At 37.5% G+C, this 26,186-nt stretch overlaps 2 protein-coding genes across 2 annotated transcripts; both read right to left on the reverse strand.

Annotated features, from left to right (window-relative positions):
• Positions 1-1,833: 1,833 nt before the first annotated feature.
• LOC118030175 (uncharacterized) lies at positions 1,834-2,773 on the reverse strand. Its single transcript, XM_073408417.1, is given in 5 exon segments — positions 1,834-2,061; positions 2,236-2,267; positions 2,270-2,296; positions 2,413-2,521; positions 2,604-2,773. Coding segments are annotated over 5 exon segments (402 nt in total). The 5' UTR covers positions 2,724-2,773; the 3' UTR covers positions 1,834-1,947.
• Positions 2,774-5,423: 2,650 nt separating this feature from the next.
• On the reverse strand, positions 5,424-11,206 carry LOC118030178 (putative phospholipid:diacylglycerol acyltransferase 2). Its single transcript, XM_073408838.1, is given in 8 exon segments — positions 5,424-6,311; positions 6,607-6,875; positions 7,404-7,571; positions 7,573-7,741; positions 7,963-8,099; positions 8,101-8,247; positions 8,886-9,108; positions 9,614-11,206. Coding segments are annotated over 8 exon segments (2,043 nt in total). The 5' UTR covers positions 10,060-11,206; the 3' UTR covers positions 5,424-5,827.
• Between the last annotated feature and the right edge of the window lie 14,980 nt (positions 11,207-26,186).

A 26,186-nucleotide genomic window follows, 5' to 3' on the forward strand; every position in this document is an offset into this window, starting at 1 on the left:
TCATGTTTTATTCAAATATAAAAATACTCGCAAGTTAATTTGATATTAACCAAAAACCCAAGATAAAAGAACAAAAAAGCCCCCTAAAAATTGTTTAGTATATTTTGTATGGTAACTGAGTTATTCTATTGTGCTAAAAATTTAAAAAAAACTAAAAAACCCCTAGATGTAAGTTTAATGTTTTTATTCTAAGGATAAAAAAGTCATTTTAATATGCAGAAATGGTAAAAAAACTACTATGTCCTCGTATAATTTTAGTACCAATTTAATCATGGTGAAAAGACTATATTGTTTCTAATGCACAGTTCAAAGATTATATGATTAAAGAACAATTTCTTCATCATACTATTATAACTAATAATGTTAAGTAACAAGCAGTTTTATGTGCCTAGCTGCATAATAATTTCTAAAAAAAATACAATTTTTTTTGTGGTAATATTAAAAGGATTCTAAAATAAATGAAGTTGAAATAAAATCATTAATTTTTTTTCTCTCACTATTGCTTAAGCTATTTGCTAGTATGTTAAAAAACAAAATTTAGCAGAACTGTTTTGTGGAAGGCCTATTTAAAAGTTTACGAGAATGTGCATGGACTCTACCTCCTGTTGATAAAGTTTTCCACAAGAAGAAGCGAGTTGCGGGAAGAGTTAAATCTTTCAGTGATAATTTGCAATTGTGTTGGATGTTCTAGTCCATGCTTATTCATCTATTGCTGCTTGACTAAATAGCAGGTTGCCAGCTCCTGTGTTACTGTTGCTGTTTAGCAGCAAGCATTCTGTCTGATGTGCTCAGTATAGCTTCGGAGATGTCACAGGTAACTTTACTTGTTTCTTATCAGAAAAGTTCTTCCTGAATCGCAATCTTCTGCAAATATTTAGCCCCTAATTGAACTAGACAAGACAAGTTGGATCTTCCCAGAGTTGCCCTTCTTACAGCGATTGCTTGAGGTATTCCCGTTGGCTTCAGATGATGTGAAAGCAAGGAGTGTTCTCCGGCAAGGTTACTCGTTCGAGTTACAGAGAATGATATAAGCCCGTCTAGCCTGTATCAGTTTGTGTTGGTTCTGGCAAGCAAATCTGAGATTATTGAAGATGATCTTCTCAACCGACAATTAGATAATTCCTGCGAAGAAACCAAGGACTTTACCAGTTCTAGCTCAATACAAAATACTAGAAGCACAGTAATATCCTGTTCTCTTATTTTTCTTGAACTTGTATTAGAAACACATTAATTTGATTTTGAAAAACTTATGCACATCATACTCCACGTTCTTCTACTCTTTTCTCCTCAACTCTGATGCAGCTCATGAGAATAGTCAGTATTCTTAATCAGTGGTCCATCTTCCATATTGTTTGTGTGTGCAACACTTCCATTAATGCCCCAAGATCTCAGGGAATCTCATGCGGTAGGAACACGACACAGGTCCCTCAGTGCATGGCTACATGCTGTAGCTAAGATGAAATCTCTCTGGACCGTGAGGAAACATAGAATCCAACGATCACGTGTAGTGAAATAATTGATCCCAGCTCTATAAAGTTGGCCGTTGCCAGTCTTGATGCAAGAATTCGTGCCCTCCCAGGAGTTTTGCTGGAATTTGTTAAAATACCAATCCAATTCCTGGAGGTGTTGTGGTGATGGGATGCCCTTCCCTGATGCAACCATGCTTAAAAGTGGAAACGATCAAATGGTAAAACTAAAGCATCTCTGGTGCAGTTTAGGTTATGCAAATTTATGCCACAATCTGGGAAATCAGGTTTGCACATTTTATCCTCCATGTATTCTAGTTTCCCCTATTTTCATGGTGGTTTAGAAGAGATTGTTAGCACAGGCACATAAACCATAACTCAGATTTGCATGATATTTCAAGACTATGAACATGAATGCATCTGCAAGAATTTCGCAGTTCTAGAATTGCAGTTCCTTTGTCTGAACAAACAATCTAAGCAATCACATAAACTCTTCAATTAAGGGCTGGTAGAAGAGCTTATATGCCTCCATAACTTCAAGATACCACATTGCTTCTCGATCCGGAAATGCCGAAAGATCAACCATCTTATGAACCTAGAATTTGAAAATAAACTGTTATCCACATGATCAAAATCTGAACAAAATGTATTCTTTGCAGGTATTTGACAGAAAATAGGTGGATCAAGTAGTAAGTTCTATTGAACTATGTAAAAACGAATTGTTCGCAAGTATTTGATTAAAACTCGGGGGATCAATTCGTAAATTTACCTTAATCATAGGGGTCTCGCCATGACGGACAAGTACCCTCCAACTACCATCACATACATCCCTGTACAATCCAAAATTCCGAAATGCACCCAAGAAAAACACAGCGGTCAATGCTAAAATGCACCAATATATGCTAAAATGCGCCAAAATAAAAAAATAGAAAGGGAAAAGTGATACCCGAGTCCCAGTGACGGAGACGGAAGTCGGGAGAAAGGCAAAGCTCGATGACACCACTGCCGTCATCGAGAAGGAGACGACCGTCGCCGTCGTTGGAGACCAAAATCCCCTGAGAACAACAGCAGAAAGGAATTACATAAGGGAAGTGGAAGAGGGGTAAATGGGGAGCCGATAAAAAGAGGAGGAGGAACCTGTAACCAGGCACGTTGAAAGAGAATGCCGCCGAGAGTCAAGGCGTTTTGAGAAGGAGTCTCGCTGGCGCCTTTCAATTGGACGCAGAGTAGCTTAAGCGCTGCTAGACTGTAATCCATCTCCTGGTCTCCACCGATTCCTCCCTCTTCCCTCTCTTCTCTACTCTACTGTGTTGGGCAAGTTATTCAAACGTTATTTTATTCGAAGGGCAAATAAAGATGTGGGGTAAGGTGCGTTTGGTACCTGTAATTATTCCTCCTTACTACTTTAGTCCCTTTATCTGTAATTGTTCTTCAAACTGGACCAGTCACATTTTCAAGCTGACCGTTTTTCTCTCAAACTGTACCCATCTTTCTCCTTTTTTTTCCTTTCTTAAAATCACCATTTTGTTTACGAGGTGCAGAAATGTTTTTAAAATCACCATTTTTAAAAAATATTGATATATTTTCGTGCAAAAAATGCATTTTAAAATTTATAAAAAACATGTGAGACCAAGATCGAAAGATCTATTTAAAAATATAATAAATATTATTTGTTAAAATATTTTTTAATTGAATATATATTAAAATAATATTTTTTAAAAAAATCTAATTGAGGGAACGTTATAAAATGGGTCAAGCGAGCTTGCATGGCTTTGATTTTTTTTTTTTTTAATTTTTTTTAATTAAATGGTTTTTATCTATATATTTTTAATTTGTATTTAAATTATTACCTCTTTTTCTTTTTTATTTTTTTTGAAGAGCATTTTTTTTAAATGATATTTACTTTTGAAGTTATGTATTTAAATTTGAAAAAGTTTTTTTTACTCTTTTTATGGATGATTTTTTTTTAAAATAAAAATAAACATTATTTTTAGATGATATTTTTAATATATGCAGCCTTTAATAATGTGTTTTAAATATATCAAAATAATTTATTTTTTTAATTTTTTAAAAATTATTTTTGTTATTAACATATAAAAAAAATCAATTTTAAATAAAAAATTATATATTTATTTATTTACAACACTCCATGTAGTCCCTTCATGCAAAGGGGAGGGCATCAAAAAGAGTTCTACAATCAACTTGGAGACAATTTATTATATATACTTTTTTTGTTATGAAAATTCAAGGTCATAATTTAGTCAAGAAACAAATAATTTGGTTTTGAAGGGTTCTGCGATCAAACCTGAAGGCTATTTGTAATAATTATTAGTAAATATATTCTCCCGCAGGCTTTTTTTCTTTTCAATGAAAGATAAGTAAGGGAAAACACTTTAAGTGAGAGAGAGATAAATAAGTAATAAATTAGAGTATAGTTGTTTTTGTGTTTTAAAAATATTTTTTTAAAAAATATTTTATTTATTTATTTTATTTTAAATTAATATTTTTTAATATTTTAAAATTATTTTGATATGTTAATATAAAAAATAAGAGAAATAAATAAATAAGTAATAAATTAGAATTTGTTTGTTTTTTATGTTTCAAAGACGCTTTTTAAAAAAATATTTTTATTTTTTTTTATTTTAAATTAATATTTTTTAGTGTTTTTAAATTATTTTGATATTCTAATATTAAAAATATTTTTTTAAAATAAAAAATATGTACTATTTTAAATACATTTGTAAAATAAAATCATAAAAGCAACGGTAGATATTTCTAAATAAAAATCATAAGAGACAAAAACCAATCCACCTTTTCTTAGGGTTCTTCACCAGCTATTGATTGTAATAATTCACATTAAATAAAATATCCATACATCATGATCTTACAAATAATCCAGTCAATGCACAAATAATTAGGTTTGAAGAGTTCTACACTCAACTTGGAGGCAACTTGTTATATATATATATATATATATGAAAATTCAATTAAACTTAACTTATTTTATAACTGTCTTGACAACTTTTTTTAATCACTGTAAAAAGAACATTTGATGCCTTCAATCCAATTAGAAGAAGTACCAGGTAGATAAAAATGTGTAAATTTTAACTAAATTTAGTTTAATTTATATGTTTGGGTTGAATAATATATCAAGATATATACATTAAATTAGATAAAAATTTTAATTTTAAAGAATTTTAAGTTCAGGATAGAACTTGAATTTTTTTGTTATATTATGTCATAAATCAATATTTAATGGGATTGTTAAACCATAACACAAAATTTCTATCTAATTCTACCTAACAAAATCCTAAGGATTGATATAATAAAATAGTTTTCAGAAATTTCTTGAATGAAATGTTGAAATTAAAAAATAAAAATAAAAATTATTTTTTTCTTTAATTTTAGTGTTTCTAAAAACAATATTACATTGAATTACCTCTTTCAAGCTCACCAATTGAATAAAAAAAAGATTATTATAATTTTGAACAAGCCACCATGTGAAAATCATAATTTAGTCAAGAAACAAATAATTTGGTTTGAAGGGTTCTGCGAGGCTATTTGTAATAATTATTAGTAATATATTCTTCCGTAGGCTTGTTTTTTTTTAATGAAAGAAAGGTAAAGTAAAACACTTTCAGTAAATAGAAGTGAGAGAGAGATAAATAAGTAATAAATTAGAGCATGTTATTTTTATGTTTTAAAAATTAATATTTTTAATATTTTCAGTTATTTTAATATACTATATAAAAAAATAAAAACAATAAATAAATAAATAAATAATAAATTAAAACCTATTTGTTCTTGCATTTTAATTTATTTTTTTATTTTTTATATTTTAAATTAATAATTTTTTAGTGTTTTTAGATTATTGATATGTTAATGTTAAAAATAAATTTTTAAAAATAAAAAATATATTATTTTAATATAATTTAAAAAAATACTTTAAAATAAATATTTTAAAAAACAAAAACAAATCCATATTTTAGTAGGAGTACTAATCATAGAGTTCATTAGTTCATGATGTTCATCTTAATTTATTAACATGATAGAAGGAAAACAAGGAGAAGGACAAGGACAAGATTGCGCAGCCTGGTTTGTCCAAACCTCAGCTGGAAACTCCTGCAGGCTGCTAAAGATAATGCTTCTTCCGCTATCTTGTGTACCTTTCCTTCGCCTCTAAAGTACTTGCTTTCCTTGATCCAGGAATCACTAGAACTCCACAGCCTTTAACTATATGATACTACTAATCACTGTTACGACATGGCTCGTTGCTGCAACTCCATTCCTCTCTCTCCGAGCCTTGTGGTAAACTTTCTGCGTTATGGTGAATTTTGGCGGTGTCAATTCGTGCAAAATGATCATAGCCGGAGATTTACCCTGTCAGACATCCTGAAGATGTCGGAATACACTCTATCACCTCCAATTTCTGCACCAGTGGCCCCAGCAGCAACTCTAAGGACATCTTCGATTAGAGCAAAATTTCCCAGAATGTCCACGTGTGCTCCGCTCTCCAGACCCCTTCCCTCTAGGAGGCTAGCCGGTGGCTTGTGCCGATATTCCCTTATGTGGGTGGCGATGCCAGATGGATTGAACCGGGTTCTTCCTCTCCACCCTTTCGCACACATGAAACCGGCACTTATTACCGGCACAGTCTCATCACCGTCAGTTAAGTATACTCCACCTCTCAAGCAACTGTCTTCATCTCCATCAACTGAGCTATCAATCCGGAATGGAATGCTCTTGCACTTATCATTTGGTGATAGCTTGTAGATATATGATCTCTCGGTGGGGATTCCAACACCATATGAGCAGTATATCTCAATATCTGGTGCATCAGGTAACCTGAAACAGAATCCCAACGTTTACACCATTAAGATTTATGCTTCAACTCATAAGATTGGACATTATGCACTAAACGGAAAAAAAGGACATCAAGACACTAGCTTTTAAAAAAGCAAATATAGTAAAACAATGATAAAAGAATTTCAGAAAAATGTAAATAGAAAACCCATCCACTTTATCAAAAAAAAATGTCTTCTATTTAAGAATGTATGTGGAAGATTTCGAAACGTGAAAAAAAAACTCTGCATGGATGGTTAAATGAAGAGAGACAAAACAGAAGGACAGTTGTACTCACTTGGTCTCTAGTGGGTTAGACCAGTACTTGTAACGATTATATTTAGGATCATCAAGATTGTCGGCTATCCCATAAGATAAATGACTCTCAACACGTTGCATCATTTTCGGAGCCACAAAACGGAGTAAATCAAGAACAGTTCTAGCTGTATAAGGTTTATTTTCTGCAATTTTTGGGATGGTTTCCCTGCACATCTCATCATATTCGGTCCAAACCTCTCCTCCACATGCTGAGTTAGTGTTCTTGTTGGTTCTTGTGCCCAAAAATTCCTGTTGAAGCATCTTTATCAACATCTATGTATGCAAATGAAAAGAACATTTCTCCAAAATCAAATTAAAGGATCGCTTGATCTCCACTGTTATTAAACAGGGTTTAATAAGATTGAGCGCGAATAGAAACGAATTCCAATCTGCGAATTGATACAATCTTTGATTGTTCACTTCAATAAACTTCGAAGAAGCAACCTATTCATGAAATGCAGCCTCTTTTCTTTTGAAGTCCAAAATTTTGGCCGGAAGTAAAGGCTCTCTCTGTTCAACGTATTAAGATCTTGTTTTGTGTTAAGTGATCTTGTTTTGGCCGGAAGTAAAGGCTCTCTCTCAAGAAAATGAAGAATTTGTTTCCGCATAGGTGGGAGCCTTACTGCAAGGCTATAGGCCTCTTGTGAAAATGAGTGATATTGTATCAAGGATGGTTAAGAAGATGTAACATCGATCAGATGAAGGATTCCATAGATATTTATCTCATAACCTAGCAAACTCTCACAGTAAGAAGTAACAAGATCAGTAAAAGAGTACCTTTGTATCAACAGAGGGAAGCTGTGAGGATGATAACTGCAATGTTTCCTTCCCGAAAGAAATGATCCTTCCGTACTTTGATTCTTTCACGTGAAAACCCATCTTCACATCACTGTCATTTGTATCCTTGTCACCTGCAGAAGCTTGCGAGTATCTTTTCTTTGACAAAATCACAAGCATGCCCCTCTTCAGGAGACCAATCCAGATTACCCCAGATGGTCTCTCCTCCTTTAGGTAACAATGATGCTATTGAATCCCATGTTCGAGTCACCCGCATTACATGCTCCAAGGCTTGAAGTCTGAGAATCTCAGAATCCAAAACACCAGGATCCATAGCTCTGCATTGTCCACACAAAAAGCATTCCAGATAAGTACATTTTTTCTTATTTTTATAATTCTACAATATTGTGAACTTCATGTGAAAAAAAACTACATGACCGACTCTGAGATGGACCATTAGGTGCGTTGTCTGTTGAACAAATTGTACTAGCTTGCTCTATCCAGGCATATAGTCACTAGATATATGTCATCTAATGAGAGACAGGTTGCAAATACTAACCTTAAAGATGCCACGTCTTTGGCTTCGGCGGAGAACAGATTGCTGACTGCTTTTGGTACACCAAGGAATACTGGACCAATATTCATGATTGCCTTTATGTGCTTTGCACACCAACCTGGACCACCACCGCCTCCCATAAGGAGGAGGTGTTTCAACCCACTTAAGGAAGTGAAGAAAATAGATAACCCCCATGGAATGGGGCACCACTACCACTTTCATATAGCCATTTGTTACATACATAAGCTCTATTTGACTCTTCAATCTACTTAGTGTCTGGTCCCGAATCTGCTCATCCTCAATTAGAAATGTATTAGTGGAGACTAGATTCAAATTAATCTTAAACAAAATTGCTGATCAGGATCTTAGGAACATGAACAGGGAGGGAAACTGAAACATCAAAAGGATTTTGAATAACACCAGAAATGGTTCTGCGTTGTTTTCATGACATGGAAAACTTGTAATGGGACACATAAGCATGCTTGCAACGAAGATAATTTATGTTAGATTATTTAGAAAAAATACTCTTTTCAAGGAATCTAACATAAACATTGTGACAATTTGCGATTAAAAGGAACTCGGTGTTATGAGAAAAAGATTTGAAGCATCTTTAAAGCATTTTTCCACATTGCTCAAGTAAGTTTGGAGTTAATTGCAGGTATTAAGTTTTAAATATGTATGATAAAATCATGACTGTTACGTAATATCCATGATGATCTACTTTACCTCGATTGAAACTGCAAATTAAAACCATGTTCTAGAAAAATTATAACCATTTACACAATGATTACTGCTGGCTATTCTACTTCACTTGATGAAGTGGCGCATATGTACAATAAAAGCTGGCTATCGGAGTCACGACTAGTATAATGTGCTAATCCTCCCAATTTAGTGAATAACTAAAGGCAGGGGAAGAGCCTCTATACCTCTGTATTTTGAAAAGAAAGTCTCCAATCATACGCTGCCATGTGCATATTCTTCCCTTCGTAACCAATTTTTGCTAAATTCTCAATGAGTACAGCCCAAACAAAGTACCCTGGAGCAAAATAGTCAGCTGCAACCAGCCCTGGCACTGCACGTAGTCGAATGCCTGGAGGGTCAAGACCAGTCTCATTGTGCAAAGCCAGATGCTCCAGCAAACACAATGGCCTAAATTTCCAAACACAGTTCACATATAAATTCAGTAATCTGATTACCGAACTGATGGAGCAATGAATGATTTAATCTTGCAAGAACAATCTCATAAAGCAAGGATAGGCTCCAACTAAACATAGAGGTCCAAAACCCTCTACAATGAGCATTCAAACTTGTCATTAAATTTAGCAAAAAAATTACGATGTAATTCGACTGTGTCAAGATATATAACCTCGCCTGTCAAGAAACAGGTTATTCAACCAGCACGGTGGTCTAAAACATTTGATACCATTCCCACATAAGTTCACAATTGCAATCCAATTGAAACACAAAATGACCCCAAAAAATGTACTTACACAATGCTGAGGGGGTTTGACAAAGTGAACCAAATTTGGTTCTGCATTAAGAAATAGGTGCTTAAACTAACACAATCGACACAAATTACACTATAAACTCACAGATGTTATCAGAATTAAGGCATGAAATGGAACAAAATGTGATTCTCAATTACAATACGAACCTTTTTAAAAGCTCAGTAAAGCTACCACCCCAAAGTCGCTTTCGAAAAAGACCTTCTGCACAAGGCTTGCCCTCCCACAGCTCTAGTCCTCCAGTGACAATGCCAGGCACCAAAACAACTGGATGAAGAGCTGTCAAGCCTTCAAGTTTAAGTCTTGTTCCAGGTGATTCAAGGACCTGAAAGCCTGGAAATGTAGCTGGCAAGCAGTTAAACAAGACCAAAAGAAGCCACCAAGTAGTGCACAAGTACCCAATTACCCAACAGCAAGAGTTTATACAGCTCCATTCCTTTGGCTGCCTTTTATTCCTCTTCTCGTTTTTTTCCAAGGCAGTTTTGGCCTCGGTGGCAACAGTTTCTTCTTTCTTGTCGATTTTTTGGGGTTGAAAGGACTGAAATTTCACAGGCTCTACATAACATAGCTTTCTGAACCGAAGAATTGAAGCCATTGAAGACTAAAATCACTTCAAACTAATTATTCACCACCAAAAGAAAGAACCAAAACAACCCATTTTTAGAAATGAAAGACTGGGCCAGCTTTCTATTCATTGGTAGTACAAAAATGTCAGACAGATTGGTTAGCTACTGAGGATTCGCCTTGAATAACAGAAACAATGAACAACCCTTTAAGGAAAACTGTAAGATCGATTGGTTAGATAAATAGACAGGAATGCAAATGTAGTGAATTATAGAGCAAAGAGGGCTGTGGGCTTCAGATACCCGTTAAGAAAAGGCAAGAGCACGTGGTGAAGGTGAAGATATGATTGTGTCTGTGGAAGCACTAGCGATGAACACTGGGCTACCTAGCAATCCGATAAAAACAAAGACATTAGAGAGAAATTTTAGCATCTCTCTCAATACTCTTCAGGCATGGTGGGTGAAAAAGAAGGGAGTTTTTGGAGCTAGCCAGTTGTGAGAGATGATACCAAGGGAGTGTAAAGCTCAAGTGTAAGTCTGTGAACAGGCTTGTTTACGTGCCAAACCAGTAGGGCATTTGTCTTGTGGCCTTCACCCGCAACAGAGCCGTTCCTTAAATAGTAAGCATTTTGGGGTTCTTTCTGGTCGATCACGTGGCTGTCTCTCCTTACTGTCATTTACACCATTACTGCACCTCTCTCTGTATGGGAACAAAAGAGATGTCAGGGACTGGGAAGGAAAGCCAGAGAGAAAAAGGACGGGAAACCTTTCTGGAGTTTGTCTAAAATGGCAAGTCTCGAGAATAGTAGTGTTGGGTTTGAGAGAGAGAGAGATGTTGCTTGTGCTTACTGTTGAGCGAAGAAGAGGGAATCCAAAGGGGACAACGTCTTGCAGCCCCGATCATGGGAAAAGCACACACCAAGAAAAACACAGACCCCAAATTGTCAATATGACTCCATTGGAATGGTGGTGCCTGTGGACCCTCACTACTGCACTAGAACTTGCAAGAAGAAGCACTCTGGTAGTATTAGAGCTGTGCCCAAGAACATATGATGGAGTTCTTCCTAATCCGTGCCTATTAATATCTTAGTAGGGTTTGCTGGGCCAAGTTATTTTGATGCATTTATTTATTAATTAAAGAGAGATGTGCATATTGATATATTATTAGGGTTTGTTGGGACATCTGATTTGGATGCATTTACTTATTAATTAAAGAGAGATCAAATTAATAACGTGTTTGTATTTGCGATTAAAAACTAATTTTAAAAAATATTTGATTTTTTATTTTGTTAGAGCTGTGCCCAATAACATATGACGGTAATCCGTGCCTATTAATATCTTAGAAGGTTTTGCTGGGCCAAGTGATTTTGATGCATTTATTTATTAATTAAAGAGAGATGTGACTATTGATATATTAATAATTTAATGATGTTTGCTGGGACAGCTGATTTAAGCTAGTGTGATTTTACATTTTAAAAGTGTTTAAATTATTTTTGATGTTTTTTAAATTAATTTGAAGCATCTTTAAAGCATTTTTCAAGTTTTAAATTGATGCATTTATGTTTTTTTCAAATTATTTGAAGCATCGTTTAAAGCATTTTTCCAAGTTTTAAATTGATGCATTTATGTTTTTTTCAAATTATTTGCTAGGCAAGTGAGATTGATGTTTCAAGTGTGTTTTTTTGATGCATTTATTATTTTTTTAAAATTAATATATTTTTGATATTTTTAAATCATTTTGATATGCTGATATCAAAAATAATTTTTAAAAAATAAAAAAAATATTAATTTTAATGTATTTTTGAATAAAAACATTTTAAAAAATAATCGCAACCACACTTCAAACAGGTAAATACTTTTATTTATTATTTAAAGAAAGACCAAATTAATAACGTGTTTTTATTTGCCATTAAAAACTAATTTTTTAAAAAAAATATTTTTGATTTTATTTTAAAAATAATTTTTTATCTTTTTAATGGTGTTTATATCAAAAATGAATTTTAAAAATATAAATTATTATTATTTTAATACATTTTCAAACAAAAACACCTAAAAAAACCGTTATCACAATTCAAAACACTACATAAAAAGTTAAGAAAATATAATAAAATAAAATCTTAGAAATTAGAGACTTACCTAACTTAAAAAAGATGACGATTACTCTAGACCTAATCTTTTTTAATCGCAACAAAATGGTAATGATCAATGCACAAATTTAAGTGCTAAAACTAATAAGTTTGTGTCGGCCATGAAACGAAGTAAACATGTAAGCTCTCAAATGGTTTGAAAAGGACTCGTTCCAGAGTCTTCATTTCAAATTTGATTTCTTGAAAGTATACTATAATATTTTCATCTGTTTGATCTCATTTTTTAAAGTATCTTACACTTTAACTGTAATATAAGCACATGAAAGTCTTCAGCTTTCTTGCAGTTGATGATGCTTTCAGAGATTGATATTTCATGGAGCTTTGGACAGCTTTCATTTTCCTTTTTCGTTGTCCAAGTGATTGAAAGGGATGGATTTCCACTTTATTTCTCTCCGTGTAAGGACAAAATTGACTTCTTCCTTTTCTTTTTAAGATAACACAGGTGTCCGGATAGCTCGACTAATCCTATTTCTTTTCCTTTTCAAGATAACATAGGTATTCGGATAGCTCTATTAATTCTATGAACTTCAATTTTATAATTATATAAGTTTATAATTATTTTAGGAATTGTGAGAATTGAATTAGTAATTTTTAAAAAATAAATTTAAAATTTAATTAGTTAAATTATATTCTTTAAAATTAAATAATTATTATCAAATTTCCAAACACCATGAAAAAATTGTTACTTTAAAAGTTGTCACTTTAAACTCGCAGTTATAGAATTAACAAATATATAAATTTTAACGGTATTAAAATTTATAAAAATCTAATCAATAATTTTTAAAAAATAAATTCACGAATCCACCTGTTATTGTTCCACTAAGCTTCACTGCGGCTGTACGTGCAACAGGCTTTTTTGCGCCATAGTTTACGTCATGATCTCTGTGCTGGGTTAAGAAAACCATGATTGTTTTTATTATTTTTTAATAAGTTGATGTTTAAAATAATATTTTAAAAATAATAATAATATTTTAATAAAAAATTATTATTATTATTACAATTTCAAACACACCACTACCAGATATTTACCAGATATTGTTTACTTTAAAAGCTGTAACCTTTTTTCTCCTCTTTTTTCTCCGACTTGTCCTGGCAGCTGCCACATGGCATATCCATTCATGTGGTCCGTGTATAACATGCCAGTTAAGGATGCATGTCTGCAGGCATTTATAGCTTGTCCGAGCATTAGGATTACGGGTCTTTGACCCCAAGTTTGGCAGAAATAAAAAATATTATTATTTATGCTATAAAATCTGTCCATGCCTATATTCTGATTTCTTATCTTTACTTTGTGTCTTCTCAGTTACAGATTTGATTCTCCGGCCGAGGACAATACCGGGAGGGGACAAATTTCCACGAACAGGGACGGTTGCTGGTGGTTGCAGCATTGCAGGTGAACTCAGAATCTGTTCATGTTCTGACAGGACAGCAGTCAAGCTTTCTGTGCTCAAGTGGCAGTGCCAGGCTAGGAGACACTGAGTTAAGTACAAAGTTGATCTGTTTCGTCTAGCTGATGATGCTACCAGCTAAAATCCATAGATATTTTATGTATCTTCGATTTGATATATTAAGGTATTTATGCATTTTCTTTTTGGATTTTAAGGGCTGCTGAATTATTCTCTTGTCTCTAGCTACATGATCTACTGTTGCCGCTGCACTGTTTGCGGGCAGCGCATGCTAAGGACTCTGATCTTATTATCAATTACGCTTGCACCGGATCATTTGACTCGTTTTGATTTTATTTTTTTTCTGGGTAGCCCAGTAAATAATGGTTTGGTCAGGCTTGATATCAATTTGCTTCTTTTGTTTTTTTTTGAATTGTGGGCTGTCCATGCAAAAAATTAATCTAACACTTCAATTTTCTTTTGCTTTTGATTTAGTTTTTTTTTTAATTATAATTGTTTTAATAACATTGATTAGTTCTAATTAGATTTTATTTTCAATTTCTTCCATGATCATTTAATTTTTGTAATTTTATATCAAGGAGAAATGCTGGAAACTCTCGTGTATTCTGTCACACCCCCACAAAAAAAAATTTATAAAGGCACGACATCGGCTGGCGATTTTCGTTGTGTTCTGATGATTTGGTTCTTTGGAGTCGCCACCTAGTATTTGGTCACTAGGAACCCTAACTGGTCTTTCAGAGATTCTAAGGCAAGGGACTGGTTGCGTAAAGGGAAGGTACTAGCACCCCTAGTACGCCCTACCTAAGGTAAGCTGCTTGGTGTTTGGTTTGCTTTATAGTCTATGGTGTTGGTGTTTTCTAATCCCGTCAACTCGTAAATCGCAAGGATAAGAGAATAAAAGAATGAAGAAAATTTCACAATTCTTAAAAAACACAATTACTTTTCACGACTCGTAAACCGTGGAAAAAAAAAATTAAAATTTTGAAATGTTCTCGATCGCAACCAAAGCTTCTTTCAAACATGCGCGTTGATTTATTACTCCCGATAATATTTTGGATGTTCGTCCTTTTAAGGATTTCTTCATCCAAACATTAGCAGTGAACAATAACCACAACTTCTCCTCCCAAAATAAGATTTTTATAGTTTTTGGAATATTGGCCAATACCCTTTGGAGTTTTACAAACAGGTTGTAAAATCCACAAATGCAAGAAAATGATTTTGTGTTTAAGAAATCTATGCGAAAACACATTTTCAAAACTTCCAATATTTTTTTATATATGTAAAAAGAACATTCAAACATGCTAGTGTATTGGCCGTATGCATGAAAACAAAAAAGGGTTTTTTTTTTTAAACTTCTTTTTTTTTTTTTTTTTGACGAAAACAGGTGTTTTTAAATACTGAAATTAAATCCCCATATTATAAAAAAATCAATGTATATAAAACAACAGTATATATTTTTTTTTTTACTTTTCAGAAATTTTTTTTTATTTTTATTTTTTATATTTTTGAAAAAAAAATATACATATATACATATATACACACCCATGCATAAATATAATAATAATAATATAATATAATATATTAATATACTAACTGGGCTGGGCCGGCCCAACTAAATGGGCCGACCCCAGCCTGAAAGCCGTTGGGCCGAACTCGGCCCGAAAGGGATTGGGCCGAGTTCGGCCCCAAAAAAACTACATGGGTCTGGGTCGACACCGGCCCAGACCGCCGGGTTGGGCCAGAATCCTTCTGGCCCGCCCCACATATTTCTGGGCCAGAAACCATCTAGCCCAGGGAAGTAAAAAAATTACAGCACGGGGGGAATTATTTTCCCCCCGCGCGCCTCCTGCATGCAGAACGATTCTGCATGCAGGAGGCCAACCGAACTCAACTTCAGAAGAAAAAAAATGCACGGGGAAAAGGATAGTGTACCTGGCGCAGCGGAGACGGCGGCTTGCTGGCGGAGCTGCAGTGTCGTGGCTTCACGGACGGCGGCTCCAGGGCGGCGCTGCGGCTGTTTTCCAACGGTTCGTCGTCGTTCAACCGGCTCGTTCCTTCTGTTCCAGCTTCTTGAGTTCCCTCTCAGTTTCAACTATCCCAAGCTTCTCAACTTTTGGGTTTTCGGTGGCTGTTTCTTGAGTTCGTTGGTTTCTCTCTCTTTCGGTTCTTCTCTTTCTTTTTCGGGTCCTCTCTCTTCCTTTTTTTTCTTCGGTTTTCTCTTCTATTTATAGGGGCCGAACCGGTGTGGGGGACCATTGTTAGTGCGCCTTGGAGCGGGTTTCGCGGGTGGCTGGTCGGCCACCACCCGCGACAGCAAAGTGCCGTTTCTTTACTTTCGGCCGGTGGTCGGCCAATGCTTTCGGTCGGCGGTCCCACGGTGTGGGGGCTTCGGGTTGTTCGGTGGAGATGCAAGGGAGAGAGAGGCGGGAAGTTTATTTCAAAAACAAAGCTTTTCCTTCTGTTGCAGGTGCGGGGGAAAGGAAGAAGAAAGGGGAACAGTGCCGTTCAAAACGGCACCGTTCGGTCCTTTTTTTTTTTTTTTTTTTATGCATGAAACGGCGTCGTTTTGGATAAAACGCGCCGTTTCATTTAAAAATAAAGGCGCCAGAACATGTTTCGAATCAGTCCTTGATCATCTTTGTTTAATTCAATTTCGTCCCTGCTAATTTCGGTCCGTCCCCATAGTTGGCTGCGTTTTTCACTTTGGTCCTTGGCCTCTGATTTATGCAATTAAGCCCTTAATTGATCAATAAACTTCCAATTTCTTCAATTAAGCCCCTGAAACAATTCCAAACAGCCCCCCTATCTTTGCGCCTTCTCCAAATTGGTCCCTGGTTTTGGATTTTCACAATTAAGTCCCTAATTGGCCCTTAAACTTCAATATTTATGCAATTAAGCCCCTAATTTGACTTAATAAAATCCTAAAAATTATAATTTGGCCCCAGAACTTAAATTTCTTCAATTTAAAGCCCAAATTGACTTAAAAAATCAACTTTCTTGCAATCAAATCCCCTATAAATCCAATAAAAAATCAATTAAACCCATAAACATCCAAATTTGGGCTTCTCTCCTCAAAATTCAAAATTTCCTTCTCAATAGGGTTCTCATCCTTCAAGAATATATTGTCAAAAATCCAATCTTTGTATCTTTATACTCCTTGACCAATTTTCTGACCATTTTCCGAGCGCTTCTGCCTCTTATCATTTTTCTAGCCTTCTTTGGCTATTTATTTTATTTTTTTGCGGGGACCCAAAAATGGGTTACAACAGATGCCCCCTCTTTATAGAGCTTACGGAGCGAAGGTTTTGCGCAGTAAGTTTTATAAAGATAATCCCAACTAAACTCCCGAAAACTGATCTGGTCGAAGCTTGATCGATCTGAAACTCTTTCTTTACAACAATCCTCTTCGGCCATCGGAATCCCATCTGGAAATTCCCTTTAACAAAAATGAAATGTGAGGTCCCTTCTGGCGACCCCTTTTTGAAAAATATCGAAATGCGAGATCCCTTCTGGCGATCTCCTTTAATCAAATTTATAATCCCATCTGGGATTCCTATTAACAAACATGAAGTATGAGGTCCCATCCGGCGACCTCCCAAAATAGTGAAACGCGAAACCCCTTCTGGCGATTTCAAACAACCTGGAATCCCATCTGGCGATTCCTTTTAACCAACATTAAGTGTGAGGTCCCATCTGGCGACCTCCACAATAGTGAAACACGAGATCCCTTCTGGCGATCTCAAACAACCTGGAATCCCATCTGGCGATTCCTTTTAACCAACATGAAGTGCGAGGTCCCATCTGGCGACCTCCACAATAGTGAAACACGAGATCCCTTCTGGCGATCTCAAGCAACCTGGAATCCATCTGGCGATTCCTTTTAACCAACTGAAGTGTGAGTCCCATCTGGCGACCTCCATAATAGTGAAACATGAGATCCCTTCTGGCGATCTCCAGCAACCTGGAATCCCATCTGGCGATTCCTTTTAACCAACGTGAAGTGTGAGGTCCCATCTGGCGACCTCCACAATAGTGAAACACGAGATCCCTTCTTGCGATCTCAAGCAACCTGGAATCCCATCTGGCGATTCCTTTTAACCAACATGAAATACGAGATCCCATCTGGCGACCTCCAAATAGTGAAACACGAGATCCCTTCTGGCGATCTCAAACAACATGGAATCCCATCTGGCGATTCCCTTTTATTCAAAGCTGAAATATGAAGTCCCTTCTAGCGATCTTCATCGAAAAAATGAGATCCCTTCTTGCGATCTCTTTTAACCAAACAACTTGGAATCTCATCTGACGATTCCCTTTTACCAATTGCTATCGATGTCGTTCTTCCTGCTGGCAGGGTCTGAAAAATATTATCTTCTCTTCTTTCTGTTCTAGACTCAACTCAATGATTCTTTCTTCATCCACAATCTCGTTGGAATGCACTAAGATCTCCTCCTGTAACGATAAAAAAACATACGTGCAATGACTTTATGATTAGATGCAATGCATGCATTCGTACCTGGTTTTGAAACATAGGCCCCCATCCTCTTTTCTAGTTCATGAGACTTCCTCGTAACATGAGCGTGCTTTTGAAGTCGTATGCCGGATTCATCTCTCGTGTTGCCTTTTTTCTTATCATATTCTTGGAGAAAAAGTATTTGACTTTCCTCAAGTAGCCCTTTTCTCAAAATGTAAGACTTGTTCTGCTTTTATGTCATTGCTTTTGTCAAATGCTTTAGCTTGGTTTTTCAAATCTATAGGCTTCCGTAAAAACTTTTTCATAAAACATCTTGTATTGCCCCCAGTGTAGAGGTGTGATCCTAGTTTGAGCTTTTATATAGAGAAGAAATTCGTTCAGTCGATGCTAAACTTTTTTAAATGAGTGAGGAGATGCACTGTTGGGATTAATGCAAAAAATGATTGTTGTGAGATCAATGCACAAAAGGAAAGAAATCAATGGCCAAACTTTGCTTTATTAATTTAGGGAACTACATCAAGTGTAATATCTTTTTACAGAGTCAGAATTCACAGGCCGAGCTAGGTCTTCTCCATCCATTCTAGCTAACTTCAACGCTCCTCCTGAGAATGCCTTTGTTACTACATAAGGACCCTCATAATTTGGTGCCCATTTGCTTCGATCATCTCCCGGTAATGACAATATTTTCTTCAATACTAGATCCCCTTCTTGAAACATACGCGGTCTAACATTCTTATCATACGCCTTAGCCATTCGTTTCTGGTAAAGTTGGTGATGACATATTGCGGCCATCCTCTTCTCACTGATCAAGTTCAATTGCTCGTATCTCACTCTGGCCCACTCGGCCTCTTCTATCTCAGAATCTATTAACACTCTTAACGATGGGATTTCCACTTCCAAAGGCATCACTGCCTCCATACCGTATACCAAAGAATATGGGGTAGTCCCTGTTGAGGTTCGAACTGCGGTGCGATATGCATGAAGGGCAAATGGTAACATCTCATGCCAATCCTTATAGGTGACTACCATCTTCTGAACAATCTTTTTGACATTCTTGTTAGCAGCTTCTACTGCCCCATTCATCTTTGGTCTATATGGCGAAGAATTGGAATGCTTGATTTTCCATTTAGTGCAGAGCTCAATTATCATCTTGCCGTTGAAATTCTGGGCATTATCAGTTATAATCTGTTCTGGGGGACCATACCGACATATCAAATCTCTCTCAATAAATTTCTTCACCACTTTTTCTGTCACATGAGCAAATGACCCGGCTTCTACCCATTTTGTGAAGTAGTCAATAGCCACGAGGATAAATCTATGACCATTGCTCGCTTTTGGGTTTACAGGTCCAATCACATCAATTCCCCACATCGCGAAAGGCCATGGAGATGTTAAGTTAAACAGAGGAGCTGGTGGCATATTGACCTTATCACTGCAAATTTGACATTTGTGACATTTTCTGACATAGTCGATACAATCTTTTTCTAGTGTCATCCAAAAATAACCAGCCCTTTGGATTTTCCTTGCCATCATGTGCCCGCTAGCATGGGTTGAGAAAATCCCCTCATGGACCTCTCTTAATGCCTTTCTAGCATCTGCCTCATCCAAACACCTTAACAGGGTACCATCAAATGATCTTTTATATAAAAATCTCTCCATCTAAATAGAAGTCTATAGCCAACCTTCTCAAGGTTTTTCTTATCCGTTTTTAGAAGCTCCCACCGGATATTCCTGATTCCGCACAAGATTCTTGATATCGTAATACCAAGGTTGTCCGTCCACCTCTCCTTCGACTAAACAACAGTGCGCTGGATCATTTCTAATATCAATGTGTACTGGTTGTACCTTGCACTTGAGGTCAATGGTAGTCATAGCAGCTAGTGTGGCCAAAGCATCCGCAAAAATGGTTCCCCTCCCTTCCTAGATGGGTGAATCTAATTTCTTCAAATTCCTTTGCTAGCATGGATAGGTATTCCTGGTACGGCCTCAACTTTTCCTCTTTGGTTTGCCATTCCCCTTTGACCTGGCAGATGATCAACATTGAATCCCCATATACATCTATCTTCTTTATCTTTAACTCCAATGCCGCTTCTAAACCGAGTATACAAGCTTCGTACTCAGCTGTATTGTTGGTGCACTCAAAATGTAGTTTGACCGAAACTGGGTATTGTTTCTTATCAGGAGAGATTATTACCGCCCCTGCCCCGTTACCATATACATTTACTGCCCCGTCAAAAACATGGTCCACCACTCTGTCTTCTCTTCTTCCTTTTTCTATTGACGATATATCTTCATCAGGGAAATCAAAATCCAAAGGTTCGTAATCTTCAACAGCATTATCGGCCAGATGGTCTGCAATGGCACTCCCTTTTACGGCTTTCCTTGTCATGTACACTATGTCATATTCTGCTAATAAAACCTGCCACCTTGCAATTCGACTTGAGAGAAAAGGCTTATTACAAATATACCTCAGGAGGATCCAATTTTGAAATCAACCAAGTGGTATAGTATAACATGTAATGTCGCAACCTCTTTGCCGCCCACACCAACGCACAACAAAGTTTTTCTATCTCCGTGTATCTGGACTCACATTCAGTGAATTTCTTACTCAAGTAATAAATAGCTCTTTCCTTCCTTCCGGTTTCATCATGCTGACCCAATACACATCCCATGGCTACTTCAGTTACGGTTAGATATAATACTAGAGGTTTCCCTGATACAGGAGGCACCAGTAGAGGTGGATTTTGTAAATAATGCTTGATTTTATTGAACGCCTCCTCACACTCCTCATTCCAGGTTCCAGGGTTCTTTTTCCTTAGTAGTCGGAATATAGGCTCGCATGTTGTTGTTAGCTGAGCTATAAATCGAGCAATGTAATTCAACCTTCCTAAGAATCCTCTTACTTCTTTCTCCGTCTTAGGGGATGACATAGCTTGAATGGCCCTTACTTTGTCTGGATCCACCTCTATACCTCTATCGCTTACCACAAATCCTAACAGCTTGCCCGACTTAACTCCGAATGAACATTTTGCAGGATTAAGCCTTAGTTCATACTTCCTCAACCTCTCAAATAACTTCCTCAAAACTTCCACATGATCCTGTCCCTTTTTAGACTTGGCAATCATATCATCTACATACACCTCAATTTCTTTATGCATCATGTCGTGGAATAGAGTCACCATTGCTCTTTGATATGTGGCACCTGCGTTCTTTAACCCAAATGGCATGACCTTGTAGCAGTAGGTCCCCCAAGGTGTGACGAAAGTTGTTTTCGCCTTATCCTCGGGAGCCATTTTTATTTGATTGTATCCTGAAAAACCGTCCATAAAGGAATAAGTGGAACTTCGGGCAGCGTTATCCACTAAAACATCTATGTGTGGTAGAGGAAAATCATCCTTAGGACTAGCTCTATTCAAATTCCGAAAATCTACACAAACTCTAATCTTCCCTTCCTTCTTAGGCACCACAACAATGTTAGATACCCATTGCGGATATCTAACTACTTCTAGAAAGCCAGCATCCCATTGCTTTTCGAGTTCTGCCTTGACCTTGATCCAGACGTCCGGGTGGGCCCTCCTCAGTTTCTGCTTGACTGGCTTATACCCTTCTTCCAACGGTATCTTGTGTTCTACAATACTTGTATCCAAACCGGGCATATCTTCATATGACCAAGCAAAGACATCCGAATATTCTTGTAATAGGGTGATCAGTTTTATCCTTTGTTCAGAAGTAATTAAGGTACCTATTTTCAACTCTTTCCTGAGCTGACCATTGCCCACATTGATAGTTTCGAGTTCCTCGGTGGCAGGCTTCCAAGTCTGTTCCTGTTGTTCTACTAGCCTGGTGAATTCACTGATATTGCTTTCATCCCACTCTTCTTCTTCCACAGATATTACATGCTCGTTCAAGTTTGGCCAATTATTCTTGATGCTAGATGTATGTGATGTTGTAGGAGATCCGCTTTCAAGATTCCTGAAAGCGGGAAGTGCTTGGTGTAAATGCATATATAAATAAACAATTTTTGAAAAAGTGCATGATCTCACATTTATTCAAAGGGAAAAGGTGGGCTCCATGACAAACATAGAATCTAGCTGACATCATAAGCCTCAATTGTCAACTAGAGAAAGTAAAGCAAGCATAAGCAAATGACAAAAACATTCTAAGGCAAACAAAGTTGGTTTACATTTTGAAAACCATTGGAGCTTCTTGGGTCACCCAATTCTGGAACTTTTCGCCTTGAGCCAACTTGCGCACACAGGTCTTGGCGGAGACTTCTTCTAGTGTATGGATAGTCAGTTGTGGCAGCACTTCATCTTCTTTTCCCGCTATTTCTTTCGCATCACCTTTTTCCTTCTCCTTCCCCTCCAAGGTGTTTATGCTCATATTTGCCAGCTCTAGACCCAGGCTTTCAGCTCCCTTATCATGTTGCACTATGTATGCAGCTCTTGGGAATGATACGCTAAGGGGAGGGATTTCCAGTTGTTCTTCTTCAAGATCTCTTCCTTTAATTCTAGCCATCCTTCTTGTCCTTCTCCAATCAGCAGCCCAACGATAATCCTCTTGGTTAGGTTGATATCCTAGCCCAAATCTTTGATCAGCCTTTCTCTTCCTTGTCGGATTAGCCCCTTCTGGTATTCCGCAAGCGAGGTTATATCGACGTGGGACCCCACGGTTCAAGAAACATAGACTTGCCATCCTTGCTGCTTCTGAGATCCTTGGCCTTCTTAGCACGGTGTTCTCTGGTACCCAGTCAGCGTTCACGATCTCAAAAGCATGGATATTGTTATCCTTGCAATCCTCCGCTTCGATGAAAGGCACAGCCACATTCTTTGTCATGGCTATTGCCTCCTCAGCCCTGACGGTTACTAACATCCCATTCATGATGTACTTCAGACATTGGTGTAATGATGAAGCTACTGCCCCCGCTGTGTGGATCCAAGGTCTTCCCAACAACATACTATAGGAAGGGTGAATATCCATAACCTGAAGTGTCACTAGGAACATTTGCGGTCCCACATATAGCTCCACTTCTAAAGTCCCAAGTATTGGCCTAGGTGAGCCATCATATGCTCTGGCCATCATAGTACTTGGCTTCATATGAGATTCATCAATCGGCATTTCCTCTAAAATGTGCTTTGGCAATACGTTTAGGGCCGAGCCATTATCGACGAGCACCTTCCCTACGAGGCAGTCTTTGCACCTAACCGTGATGTATAAAGGCTTGTTGTGTCCGGTACCTTCAGCATCAAGCTCATCAGCCGTGAAGTAGAGGTAATTAGTTGCATGGATCCTCCCCACTAAATGCTTCATAGTTTTATGCTCAATGTCCTGGGGTACATATGCCTCATTTAATACCTTTTGCAAGGCATTTCGATGCGGCTCAGAGCTGAGTATCAAGGACATAAGGGAGATCCGAGCTGGAGTCTTTTTAGTTGATCCACTATGCAATATTCGCTATGCTTGATCAAACTTCAAAAAATTCATTTGATTCCTCTTCCGTTACTGGCTTATTAACTTCTGGTGCTTTGTCCGGATCTACCACTTCTTTACCCTTTTCCTTCCTCCATTCTTCAGGCGTAAAGCAACGACCACTTCTGGTCAAACCACTTATCTCCGTCTGGAACAAAGGAAGAGGAGCTCGAACGTTGGAGGCATACCCATAATTGTACGGCATGGCATTGTGATTCTCTTTTGTGCAGGACGGTTTAACCAAGATCAGCCTTGGGGGCCCATTAGCAGTCTGTTGAACCCTGCAAACTCCTGCCATCTTATCTTGACCTTCCATCATACTTACTTCACACCTGCTCTCCATTGGTTCAATCCTCAATTGTCCCATCCTCAACATTTTAGCAATCTTTTCACAAAACTCGGTGCAATCCTCAATGTGATGTCCCTCTCTTCCATGGAACTCACAGTAGTCCCCCTCTCTCCAATTGGCTTACCACCTTACCGCTAGAAATCCTGATTGGACTAACATGTCGTACAACCTTTTCATCGGCACCTTCAACACCTTGCATTGATTTCCCACTTCGATCATGCCTATTCCGCCACTGTTTGGAACATGTTTAGGCAATGGGTTTGAATTGACATTGGGCTTGTCTTCAAAAGATACCCATCCTAAACCTAATAAGTTCCGATAACCTCTTCTTGAATGCATAGCAGGTTTCAATCCCATGCCCGGGATTACCCCCATGGTACTCACAAGTCAAATCGGGCTTGTACCAAATTGGAATGGGTGGTTGTAGTGGTAGTGTAGGGATAGGAGCTATTTGTCCAATGCTCAAAAGTTTGGCATACATGTCCTTCAAAGGCATGGGTAATGGTGGCAATTGTTCTGAGGTGTATCCTGAGTGGGGTCTTTGGTAATGATTTTGGTAGTTTGGTTGGTTATTTGTTCGGTTAGGTGAAAAAGATTGGTTAAAGTTTATGCGTGGGATTGAGAGGTAGGTGCTTGTGGGCTGTGGAAATTTACTTTTTTGCCTTTATACCCGCCTTCCAAATTGTTAACGTCCCCTTCTCTTTTCCTTCCCATAAAACCTTTCTTCTCTAAAGGCTCCGCTATGCGCCCTGCTTTAATTCCTTGCTCGATTCTTTCCGCCACACGTACAACATCATAGAAATGTTGAGATGAGCTACCCATTAAATGCTCATAGTAAGGTGCCTTGAATGTATTGGCGAACAAAGTCACCATCTCCGTTTCTATCAAAGGGGGTTTGCACGTGCGTGGCCTCGTCCCTCCATCTTTGTGCATAAGCCCTCACTGACTCTTGGCTTCTCTTTTCCATCGACATGAGGCTTGTTCGATCTGGAGCAATTTCCAAATTGAACTTGTATTGCTTTAGGAAAGCCTCCACTAAGTCCTTCCATTTCTTAATCTTGACATTATCCAGCCTCATGTACCAACTTAGCGCAGATCCCGATAGACTGTCTTGGAAAAAGTAGATCATTAACTTATCGTCATGAATTACTTCAGCCATCTTGTTGCAATAAGATCGAAGGTGAGTGTTTTGGGCATTCCAACCCAGTATACCTTATAAACTCTGGTATCCTAAAATCTTTTGGTACCGTGAGGTTAGGTACCAAGCATATTTCCGACGTTCGCAGGGGGTCAAACCAATCATTTCCCTCGACTGCTCTTAACCTTTCTTCTAATGCTGATATCTTGTCATCATTCACAAAACCCGTGGACCTATTATCGGAAGGCCCCTCGGCTGTTAAATCTACAGTGATATGAGCTTGAGGGGGCTGAATGGGAATAACAGGTGTAAAGTGCTGCCCCGTTGCTGAATCTGCCCCCATATTCTGAGATATCCCCGGGACAGGGGCCGACGGTGCTCCTATAGGTGGTTGGGTAGATGTTCCCTCCCCATTCTTGGCTTTTTAAAAGTTGCTCAAGCAGATTGGTCAACCGGGAAACTTCATTTTTCACGGATTCCAACTCGGTCTGGTAGTGTGACTCTAACTGAGCTCTTTCTTCGTTTTCCATTCTTGATCTGGACCGGGTTTGGTGGACTCTGGATGTGGGACCTATGTTTCACGATCTGGAGATGCATGCATAGATGTATGAGAAAATGTATGATTGTGATGGATGCATGCATGTTTTATTGTGAACGAAAAAAAATAACCATCCCATTATAAGCATTCTCTTGTCACATTGCTTTGATAGAAGTTCTGCCTTTCGAGTCGTTTTGCTAGAATCATGTTCACCAAGAGACAGATTTTGCATAAGAAGATGGGTCAACGCCCTTTTCATTAATGCTTGGATAAAAAATACATTTAAAAAAATACAACATGCTAATCTCTTTCCTCCATAAACTCCTTAGCCAAAGGTAAGAAAGCAAAGCCGCGGTTCTCAATCTTCCCTAAAAAAGGCATCGGTTTCGGCTAGGCTTCGCGATAGCGAATGATGTCTCCTCCCACATTCCGTGCATTGATTCTAATAATTCGAGCATGTGCAGCAGCTTCATCCATTTGCTCATCGGTTTTGGTCATTTTTTCTATGAGCAACATGTTTGTTCTGTTCAAAGCAATGTTGTTGGCGTCGATTCGATCCTTGTGCTTTTCCGTTGCTACTAGCTTCTCGTCCAAATACTTCGACTTTTCGCGTTCTTTGTCGAGCTTTATCCTTGCAA

The sequence above is a fragment of the Populus alba genome, chromosome 4 (assembly GCF_005239225.2).
Source record: "Populus alba chromosome 4, ASM523922v2, whole genome shotgun sequence".
In the NCBI taxonomy this organism is placed as follows: domain Eukaryota; kingdom Viridiplantae; phylum Streptophyta; class Magnoliopsida; order Malpighiales; family Salicaceae; genus Populus; species Populus alba.